The 10,841-nt window shown below is 42.4% G+C and overlaps 2 protein-coding genes across 4 annotated transcripts; both read right to left on the bottom strand.

The window, feature by feature from the left end:
• LOC8063819 (choline monooxygenase, chloroplastic) lies at window positions 2,081-7,293 on the bottom strand. Of its 2 annotated transcripts, none has more exons than XM_021449317.1 (10): window positions 5,946-7,293; window positions 5,483-5,528; window positions 4,794-4,929; window positions 4,558-4,632; window positions 4,270-4,476; window positions 4,069-4,164; window positions 3,649-3,767; window positions 3,498-3,555; window positions 2,955-3,005; window positions 2,081-2,401 (listed from the first exon to the last, which is right to left on the bottom strand). In XM_021449317.1, the coding sequence occupies exons 1-10, from the start codon at window positions 6,199-6,201 to the stop codon at window positions 2,264-2,266; spliced, it is 1,182 nt and encodes a 393-aa protein (XP_021304992.1). In that variant the 5' UTR covers window positions 6,202-7,293; the 3' UTR covers window positions 2,081-2,263. The 2 variants fall into 2 exon arrangements, with proteins under 2 accessions (XP_021304992.1, XP_002437525.1); XM_002437480.2 differs by having other exon boundaries at window positions 3,462-3,555; window positions 5,946-7,289.
• LOC8063818 lies at window positions 8,200-10,841 on the bottom strand. Of its 2 annotated transcripts, XM_021449318.1 has the most exons (3): window positions 10,146-10,841; window positions 9,697-9,992; window positions 8,200-8,609 (listed from the first exon to the last, which is right to left on the bottom strand). In XM_021449318.1, the coding sequence occupies exons 1-2, from the start codon at window positions 10,532-10,534 to the stop codon at window positions 9,719-9,721; spliced, it is 663 nt and encodes a 220-aa protein (XP_021304993.1). In that variant the 5' UTR covers window positions 10,535-10,841; the 3' UTR covers window positions 8,200-8,609; window positions 9,697-9,718. The 2 variants fall into 2 exon arrangements, with proteins under 2 accessions (XP_021304993.1, XP_002437524.1); XM_002437479.2 differs by lacking the exon at window positions 8,200-8,609 and having other exon boundaries at window positions 8,887-9,992; window positions 10,146-10,837.

The following is a 10,841-nucleotide window of genomic DNA, read 5'->3' as shown; positions in this document are numbered from 1 at the left end:
AATTTGAAGCATAATTTCCGTTTTACTATGCCTAAACACTTCAAGTTGTACAAAAAATATGTGGATTGTTACTTACCAGTTACCATTGCCCGTACTCAGATCCAGCATTTGGGTAGGAAGGGTTGCTTTAGAAATTTTGGGAGTTGAGCTTGAATGTACAGGATTTTGATACTTGCTCGTTTGCCCCTGAATTAGGATCCTGTCATGCTTTTTTTTTGGAGAATGTACTATGCACGTGTTTCATTAAGAGAAGAGGAAACAACCCACAAAGGTGTAGTACAAATAAATAGAAAAAAGACATGCACGCAGGAAGACAGAAAACAAAGAGAGAGGAGACAAGGAAAGAAGAACAAATCTGAGCCGCCACATCACATACGGCTCAAACCACACTCTAAACTACCGTTCCTATTTGCGTTCAAAAGACTACCGTTCCTAATGCGTTCAAACCACACTCAAAACTACCGCTATATAACTCTCTTTTCCTATCTTTCCTATCTTAATTGAAAGACAAAGCTCCTTCCATTGTGTTCAAAAAATAATGCCACTATATATGATATGAGGCAAAAGGATCAACTTGGCTTGCGACCAACGACCTACTTCCTCTTTAGTATCTTTGGCCAGCTACCCGAGCGTTGCGCTCCTTCCAGATCTTTCAAGAGATTAGGACGACTAGTGAATCAAACATTCGTCGTCAACGCTTGGGGATGGTCTTTCTTAGGCCTTGTTTAGTTTCATTTGTTTGTGGTAAATATTGTTCAATCATGGACTAATTAGGATTAAAAGATTCGTCTCGCGATTTACAGGCAAACTGTTTAATTACTTTTTGTTTTCGTCTATATTTGGTGCTTCATGCATGTGCCACAAGATTCGATGTGACGGGGAATCTTGAAAACATTTTGGTTTTTGGTGTGAACAGTACTCAGAGCCACCTGTCTGGCCAGGAAGATTCTGAAGATGGAAGCCGGTCTTGAGATTATAACTCAAATGCTCTCAGGGTCCTGAACCAAGTCTCCCTGCTAAAGACACAATTAAGCAATAGATGCTGGAGAGTGCCTCAGGCTCTTGTGAACAAAGTGCCTCTCTGATGTCCAACAACGACCACATGTCTGCTACTGGGCGGCTGATCAAGGTAGAAATCCTGAAAACCATCATGCGATTCAGAGACCTGCAACTCTAATGGATCTTCAGGGATAATTTTTTTTAAAAAAAAAATCAGGGATAATAGCCGGTCTGCGTGCCAGAAACATACCTGAAATGCAGGCTTGAAATGGCGTGCAGCAGTGAGGAATTAGATGCTAATGCTAATGCTAATCCTATTTAAAGTCACCGAGGCCATTGAGACATCCTCTTCAAAAGTCGCAGAAGAGTGAGTCTACAATTTCAGAATGGGCATTTTGCAAGTGACACTTTCGCATGTTTTTTTTTCTTTAGAGAATATGCAGGAGAGCTATGTATCTTTGTATTAATAAAAAGAAACGAATTGAGTTCGTTACAACACAAAGTGGTGACACTTTCACGTGTTCCTGGTAGAAACAGCAGAGACTGAAGTATCGCAAAAAGAGGCAGCACATTTTTTTTCATGGGCCTGTAACTGAGTTCTCATCTCAAACCCATAGACCGTTTTCGGTGATCAACGAAGATCACCAAATTGCTATTCGGGTGAATGGTAAAACATCAACACTTCAGTGCATTTCCCTGTATGATTCCATCAGTTGGCACTGGAAGAATCAGAAGTAGTGTAAAAGCAGACAATAGCTTCTTCTTCTACGCAAGTCCGGTAAGAACCGCAGTCTACAAACACTAAAGATCACAGAAAGGTAACCTCTTCAGGTCACAGAAAGGTAACCTCTTCAGGTCATATGTTTCAGCGTGCATACATAAGCAAGCAGCACCTGATGGTGTAAAACATAATCTCCATTTTATTACAACCAGACATGTTAATTTGTACAAGTTACCATGAACAGTTATATTTTTCTACCCATTACCATGGCCTGATGCTAATTTATTTTTAGTTACTGAGGTCATTGCAAAATCACCAAGCCAGGGTCCACAGAAGAGAGCAATTTCAGAAAGTATCTTATGCATCTGAAAATTTATGAGAACTCAATTTAATAACCAGCAAACATGTTTTTGTGTAATTGAGGTGTGGTTGGTTTCACAAAAAACATCACAAGATTACAATAAAGAGAAGTGTTCATGCAGTGTCCTGCACAAAAGAGCGTTTGGTTCTGTACAAGTTTGCAAGATGCGCCCATGAGAATAACTACCCACTAAGGTTACCATGTATGAGGCAGTGGAAGTGGTGCATGGCCATCTCCACAGACGGAGCGTATCTTCCAACACTGTAAGCCGGCGATTCCAGGCCACGCTGAACCCCCTCACAGAGTGCAATGTCTTCTATCTGCAGGTGAAACATATTATGTCAAGCAACAACATTGAAATGTTTTCCCTAATAAAAACAACATTGAAACGTCACACTGTACAACTGGTGAAGATTATTGCAAACACATCTATGTCAACCGCATAGACCTCTTGCTCATGCTGCTGCATGTCAATGTGAAACGACTTCATGGTTGTGTTTGTTTCCCACATTGCATGATATGTATCCATGTGTGGTGGATGTTACATTAAAAAAAAAATATGTAGGACCATAGTATTAGCAATATGAGAACATGATGTTATTGCCTCATAGTTGAGTCAATGGGTCGCTTTGTAATTATCCATTTTTCTCTGTTCTCTTTCATTCGTCTAATAAAAGTTGCAGCAAAGCTCTTGCCATCCTTTCAAAAAAGCATGATGCTATTGCCTACTGCTACCAAGGTATATATTTCTATTGTTGTTAACCATGTTGATAGGACTATCTTTTTTCTTGAACATGCAGGAGAGCTGCATATCACTATATGAAGAAGAAAATGTCGATAGGACTATCAAGCATTAGTGTTATGGTTGCTTACCTGTACTTGCTCACTGTCTTTTAGGCTTTTCTTGATAAAGCTCTCGTCATCCTGCAAGTTCAATATGGTAAAATTAACTGAAGACATTTTTAGGTGGAATCTTTGATAGTCCATGTGGATACACTGGCAAAGTAATGAAGTTTATGTAGACAAATAATTGACCAAAACACTGACTTTTACTAGTTAACAACTTAAAACTAGCCTATTAAATCACGGAGTCAAAGGATGCTGCTAGTTGCTATGAAAATGAATGAAGCTCTTAGAAAGCAGTTTCATTTCATCAAGGACAAGCAAGATTTATTTGTAATAAAAAGATGTTTGTCTTGGCAATTTGAACTACTATCATGACACACCACGTCACCACCCAATATTCATAAAATACAGCATATTGCGTTCAAAAAATAAAATAAAATACAGCATATGGTTACATTGATATTATATGCAGCGCACATGATATGCATTGCAGGATCATAAATTGGTAAATAAGGTTAAGAAAATGGACTCTACCAGAAGAGACTTGTCAAGAAAATAATCAAATACCACCTTGCAGCTGGTTGAGTCTAATGGGACAGCTAGATTAGTGTCCATCCATGGACCATACCTGAAAATTCAGAGGTTATACGCATCTTGTAAGCAACTAAGAAATAACATAAAGTGAGAGAAGTAAATATAATAGGTTCTCAATGTGGATTACCTGTTGATCATAAAGTTTGGATAGACAAAGGCATAGAGAGCTTTTGTCCCTAAGCGATCAAAATCATCTGGTTCTGCTGGTGCACTTTCACATCTTTGAACACTAACTCTTTCATATGTCTGCAAGAAATTCATAGATGGTACTTAATTATCGACCCTTACAGAGAACAGCAACTGAAACTCTAAGAGAAAAAATAGCATGGCACTTTACTGTACTAGGATTAGAACTGTGATCATGGATAGAAGAAGGAAGACAAACTGAAAAAACGGGTGCCTCTGACAAAGCACAATCCAACAATGTAGACAAAAAATCCAAACAACTCATTTAAATATTAGCAGAGTCAAGCTACTCAATTTGCAACAGGTCACTTAAGAATATTATCAATGAAATGCCTTCAGAAAAGGGATTTACGGACAATACAAGTGTTTCATAGGATTGCAGCTGCAGACCAGATGCAAGAGCCCCATGTGCGTATGGAACATGATATCCACCATCTAGGTAATTGTCACAAAAGACCTGCATAAGAAATATAAATAGTTACAACATGTTTAAGAGAAACTCATTGCATCTGAGAGACACGTGAACAAATCATTAGTCATGAACAGTTTATCAATAATGAACCTTCCAGTTACAGTTGATAATATATTCTCGCCTGCAAATATGCGGCAGTGAAGTGTCAATTCCATTTGTACCCAACAGATCTGAAGCACTACCCAACCATTCATTTCCAACTGCATCATAAACATTATCTTCAGTGGACTCATCATCAAATCTGACCAACACAAAAGGTCCCCAAGTAACCACCTTGATTGGTATGAGACCAAAATCCTGTTTGCCAAGAGAAGCATTAGGTAGTGTTGTTGGGTTGATAATTAACCATAAAGGCTGAGGAAAAAACTAGGGATATACATTCTTATTGAAATTTCTTATTCCTGATATTCTTGTAGCCTTCAGGAGAGTGCCATCCAATCCATATGTCCATCCCTAAAAAGTTGCATGGTTCACACAAGATGATTGAAATATAAACAACTAGCTAGGGAAAAAATAATATGGATATCTTAGGACAACGAAGAAAGTTATATGATGTAAGCACAGAACCAAAGGATGAACCATCGTCTCTAGAAGTTTTTCATCCAGGAACTCACATGATAAGGGCACTGGAAGCAAGTCTTCTGACCACTTCCACATGCAAGGAGTGACGCGTGATGTCGGCACACATTGTGGAAAGCATGAAGTTTTCCATCTGCATCCCGGCATATGACAAATTCCACATTTCCCAGTCTGTTGCTTCATCTTATTAGATGATTGAGGTTAGCAGTCTCCAACATAAATTATCATATTTACAAGCATTTTTTAGGTAACTAGACTGTAATTTTTTTTAATGTGTTATGTATGTAGGAAAGGACCATGAGCATTTATGCCCTTAAAAGAAGTATCTAGTGTTACGCACCAGCCAACATACTGATATCCCAGACCATTTATCAACAACCAAATATTGGGCTATGAAAAGTATTAGCAGAAGTGGTGTCTAGAAGAAAAGGAATGAATAACCCTTCCTACTGCAAGTCTACAATTCCCGGGTGGCAGATCCTGCCATCAATTCATATACATGAAAACTTTTCGCAAGTTATTCAGACACAAATTCAGTTTACCAGTAGCGAATACTGAACAACTACGATGATATCCTAGAAAAACTACTCTTTCAGCATTATTTACTTTTAGTTTAAATTCTACATGACTAGATCTAAATCTCTATACCTTCAAAAAAAACAGAAGGCATAGCAAAATTCCTACTAATAGAAACTACTGAGGCATGAAAACAAGATGTAAGCACCTTCCTGTGAAGAAATCATTTGGGTTCTTCACTTGCCATATGTGACCTGGAAAAGATCATTAAAGTTAAAAGGGGGCATGGTATGAGCATTCAGAGAGTAACTACGGAAGGTGACAGAAACTGAAACATGTGAACATGTAGTGAACAATCTACTGACAAAACATTATGCAATGATAAATTATGGACCGATCATAAAAATCAAATCCTACTCAGCCATTGCAGTACTAAACCAGGAATTCAGTAAATGGTGTCTAAAGCGATGGGAGCATAAGGATCGAGTTCAAAATCCGACCCTCTCAGGCTCTCACTCCCATCCACTGATGAGAATGGGCCATCAACACACCTACCAAGATTCCAAAACTCACTGACAGGTCACTCCTAGCTCCTGACAGACGACCCATCTTCCGTGCAAACGGATTGTGCAAACGCAGCTCAAATCGAGACGGGGGGAAATCGAGCGTACCGACAGCCTGCCATCCGCGGTGGAAGACACGATCGAGCTCGTGCTGGAGGAAGCCTGGGTCGGTGTACCACCCGCTCGGCGGCGTGATCGCGGAGTCCAGCGGGACCGCCGGGTCGAACTCCGCCACGAGCCTCCGCACGTGCTCGGCCGCGGCGGCGGCGGCGACGGCTCGGGCCGGCCGTGCGCCGGCGCGGAAAGGCACGGTGCGGGAGGCTCTGGCGGAGTATACCGCGGCGAGCGATCGGCCAGTCGCCATCGCCGTCGCCGGCCGGCACACGAGTGACGAGTGCGACAGGGGGTGGGTCGGAGGCCCAGGTATACGGTGGCAAACGGCTGGGCCCCAGGCGAAGCGGATAAGATCGGGCAGCGCGACACGCGACGTACATGCAGACGCAGTGGGTGGGACAGTGGTGGTCCATCGTCAGCCTGGGGCCACCTCTCCTCGACGACGTGACCCGGGCGGAGACGGAGACGGCCGCTTCCTCCTCCAGTCCGGCCTAATCCTACCACACTAGTACATCGCACGCCCGTCCGTCAGTCCCTGTCTCTCTTTCTCTGGTAAAACCCGTACGATAGATAGTTAACTCTAACTTTAAATACGAAACTAAAACATCAACTTCGATTATCTATAATATAAGAACTATATTGCAACTGTGATAATTAAATATAAATATAATATTACATACTCTCTTCATACCTATAAAATAAGTCGTTTTAGACAATGGCACGGTCTTCAAAGTCTACCTTTAACTTGTTACTTTTATAAAAAAATATTTATCAAAAAGTGGTATAAAAATATTTTTCAAGACAAATCTATTCCTATGGTTTTCATATTTTCAAACTCAACGACTTAAAAGTTATAATTTATATTCCCAATATTTAACTCAAACCTTGTCCAAAATGACTTGTTTTATGGGTATGGAGAGAGAAAGTCTTTAAGAACAAGTTACACATGTAGAGCATTAAATATAGATTAAAATAATAATTTTGCACAGTTTGTCTGTAATTTATAAGACGAATCTTTTGAGCCTAATAGTCCATGATTAGACAATATTTGTATAGATAAAAGAATAACTAATTATATAGCTTGTCTAGTTTGTCTGTAATTTGTGAAACGAATTTTTGGAGCCTAATTAGTCCAAAACTTTTTGAACCAAGTGCTACAGTACTAAAATTTAAAAACTTTGAATCTAAACCACGCCTAAGACTGTCTCCAACGGGAGACTCATTTGAGAACCCAAACCTAAAATGGGTCTCCAACACAATACCTATAGCCTCCAACAGAGTACCCATACAGAAGACCCATTTTGGGTATCAGGAGAGGCATAACCCAAATTTAGGTATCCTCTCTTCTCGAGACCCATTTGCAGAGAGTGTTGTCTTTTAGGTCTTGTTGTTGGAGAAGATTAAAAATAGGTATGGAACCTTTTACCTGTAGCGCTACCCAAAGGACAAATAGGTCTTGTATTTTGGGTGATGATTGTTGAAGATAGTGTAAGGCCTTATTTAGTTCATCCCAAAATCCAAATTTTTTTCAAGATTCCCCTTCACACACATGCATGGAGCGTTGAATATAGATAAAAAATAACTAAGTGCACAGTTACCTATAATTTGCGAGATGAATCTTTTGAGCCTAGTTAGTCCATAGTTGAACAATAATTATTAAATACAAAAGTGCTATAGTGTCAAAATAAAAAAATAGATCTAGGGCCTTATTTAGTTCACTCTCAAATCTAATTTATTTTAAGATTTCCCGTCATATCAAATCTTGCGGCATATGAAACATTGAATATAAATAAAATAAAAAACTAATTATATACTTTGTCTATAATTTGCGAGATTTATTTTAAAATTTTCTGTCATATCGAATCTTACGGCATATGAAACATTGAATATAAATAAAATAAAAAACTAATTATATACTTTATCTGTAATTTACGAGATAAATCTTTTGAGCTTAATTAGTTTATGATTGGACAATAATTTTTTGTCTCATAAACTAAACAAGGCCTTAATAGGTGTGTGTCCATGAGTAAGAGTGCATAAGAACCAACACCTACATAGGCCTTGTTTAGTTCGGAAAAATTTTGAGAAATCGACACTGTAGCACTTTTGTTTGTATTTGACAAATATTATCCAATTATAAACTAACTAGACTCAAAAGATTCGTCTCGTCAATTTCGACTAAACTGTGCAATTAGTTTTTATTTTTGTCTATATTTAATAATTCATGCATATGTCTAAAGATTCGATGTGACGGGGAATGTAAAAAATTTTGCAAAATTTTCTGGGAACTAAACAAGGCCATAATACATGGGAGTATTACAACATGTACGAGACACCTGATTTTTTTCTATTAACCATTATGTTGCTAGACCTTAGGCTGTAGACCTAAGTACCACCATGCTAGGCGCTAGGCAGAGCAGCAGGCCTCCAGCAGCTAGAGCCTAGAGCAGCAGGCCTCCAGCAGCTAGAGCCTAGAGCAGCAGCGGCAGCAGGCAACACAGGTTGTACCGAGGAGGCAGCCGGGGCGAGCCAGCGACAGGCGACGATTTGCTTTCGGCGTAGGATACACGTCAGCGCTGCTAGCAGTAGCTGGGCCCAGGCACAGGCAGTGAGGAGCCTTATCTTGGTCGTGCTGGCACGCATCCATGAGTAGTAGTACTACAATCATGCATTATTGCATTTTGTTATTACTATTATATTTATTTTATCAGCACAAGATTAGTATTTGTATACATTAAACACAAATTTTATTTACAGCTTTAGTTTATTTCTATGTTAACTTAGCTGATAAATCGTGAAAGTTAATTTATTATAAAAAAGAAATATTATTATTAAATGGCCAATAAATTTAGTAGATAAACTCAAATGAACAGAATGTTGTAAATGAAACCGTTAGTATAGCCTAGAGCAGATAAGTAAGTACTAATAAGTAAAATAATTAAAAAGGAGGAGTTTCTTAAAAAGAAGTAAACAAAAAGGAGGACATTAAAGTACAAATTGCATGCATGCACTTCATCGATATCTTTGCTCTTTGGCAAAAGGCATCATCGATCAACCTACTGCATGCACCGCAGCATACAGCAAGGTGCTTCCAAGTGTGGTTTGTTGGCGAGAGCTAGTGATGAGTAGAGTATATAAAACTTTCCATAATCCATGCATGCCATCAGAGCATATATATCCAAAGTGCACTAGTAGAATATATATATGCTCCTATCATAAGAGTATATCAAATAAATGAACAGATTGTGTGATGAAACTTGCTCAATGTATAAATTAGTGCATCATCTGCACGCCTTGTGATCTTCAAAAAAAAAAGGTTAGCTCGCTGCCTCTAATTAATTTGTTGTTGGCTGAGCCCCCTGAGCTCGCTAGCTAGCAAGCTCTCTTTCTAATGGCATCACACAGCAGGAGGCCAGCCAGGAGCAGCTGCTAGCTAGGCCGGGAATGCATGGATCACAGTGCGTATTTGATCTGGTACTCAGGTCAATGCATGCGATGCACATCAATCTACGATGATGGATGGAGTGTTTGATTGCTAGCTAAATGAAGAAATTAACGCCTACCATAGTATATCATGCATGCTTGGTTGATGCTGATGAAAGATGAAATGGTGAGACGATGGATCCCAATGCAAACTATTTACTACAAAGGACAAGGGATCCATGGCGCGCGCGTTTCATATATTTCATCCGTCCTGCTTGCAGTGTATATATAGTAGTAGTCCTCCTTGGTCTGTACTGTATACCCGGCGTCCGGCCCGTTCTTCATCAGCCACTGTGGCGACGACCGCCGGCGCCACAGCCGTCGTCGTCGTCCCCGGTGCTGCCGGGGTCCGTGGTGGGCGGCAGGAAAAAGGGCGGCAGCTCGGTGAGCGAGGTGGACGCGACCCTCCGGATGGAGCAGCACCGCAGCACCCGCCGGCGCTTGTTGAACGGGTTCTCCGGCTTGGCCAGGTCCCGGGCGCTGGTCACCGCCGACGCCGCGTCCTGCAGGTTCGCGAACGAACGCGACTTGCCGGAGAAGAAGTTGGACAGGCCCCTCCTGCACAGCACACCACGTCCGTGTCGTCAGAACGTACGATCTCGATCGATGGAACCGCGTACCGGTGGACGGAGGAGGAAGAAGAAGGCGCATGCGTGCGTGTGTGCGCGCGCGAACGCGATCGGTGACGACGACGACGCGATGCGTGCTTACTTGATGGGGAGCGCGTCGTCGAGGGCGTCCATGTCCATGGACGCGAGCGCGGCGCCCTTCGTCGTCGACGACGACGTCCCGCCGCTGTTCACCTCCTCCCCGTCCTCTTCCTCGTCCTCGGACACCGCGCCGATGGACGACAACCTCTCCGCCTCCGCCTCCTCCTCCACCGTCTCCAGCACGAACAGCCCGGCGCCACGCCGCGGCGCCGCGGCGCCGACGTGACTACCCCGCAACCCCGCCTCCTGGTCCTGGACCACGCCCACGTCCTTCCTCTTCCTCGCCCCGCCGCCGCCGCCACCGCACAGCGGCTGCCCGTGCCCGTAAGCCCCCGCCGCCGCCGCCGCCGCCGCGGCGGCGCCAGGCCCCACGGCCGCCACAACGGACATCGCGTCCGGCCGCCGCCGCCGCAACCAACGGTACTGGTGGTGCTCTCATCAATGGCTCAGACGGCCATGGCCACCGCGCGCACCGATCAACGCAAGATCGAATATTTGTATATAAATATCCCAAACTTGTCCCGAGATAGACAGAGAGAGAGAGAAGAGACGCTGCTGCCGCCGTGTCTGCCGATGGCGAGAACGAGAGATGGGGGAAGGAGGGGAAGGAGATGAGGCGCGAGGTGCGGGGGTGTTTATAGATAGCTAGGAGTAGGTAGCTTCGCGTCGCAGGCAGCAAGACGAAGCGAGGCGAGGC

This window comes from Sorghum bicolor, chromosome 10 (genome assembly GCF_000003195.3).
Source record: "Sorghum bicolor cultivar BTx623 chromosome 10, Sorghum_bicolor_NCBIv3, whole genome shotgun sequence".
Classification (NCBI taxonomy): domain Eukaryota; kingdom Viridiplantae; phylum Streptophyta; class Magnoliopsida; order Poales; family Poaceae; genus Sorghum; species Sorghum bicolor.
The sequence above is the reverse complement of the archived record's forward strand: the minus strand, read 5'-3'. Positions and strand labels throughout refer to the sequence as shown.

Bases quoted from the DNA above. Each gene is read 5' to 3' on its own strand.
- LOC8063818 (XM_021449318.1), bottom strand. From the start codon at position 10,534: ATGTCCGTTGTGGCGGCCGTGGGGCCTGGCGCCGCCGCGGCGGCGGCG. The intron at 9,993-10,145 runs GTAAGCACGCAT...TGTGCTGTGCAG, and splicing joins GACGACGCGCTCCCCATCAA to GAGGGGCCTGTCCAACTTCT.
- LOC8063819 (XM_002437480.2), bottom strand. From the start codon at position 6,201: ATGGCGACTGGCCGATCGCTCGCCGCGGTATACTCCGCCAGAGCCTCC. The intron at 5,529-5,945 runs GTACGCTCGATT...GATCTTTTCCAG, and splicing joins CCGCGGATGGCAGGCTGTCG to GTCACATATGGCAAGTGAAG. The intron at 4,930-5,482 runs GTGCTTACATCT...ATGAAGCAACAG, and splicing joins AATGATTTCTTCACAGGAAG to ACTGGGAAATGTGGAATTTG.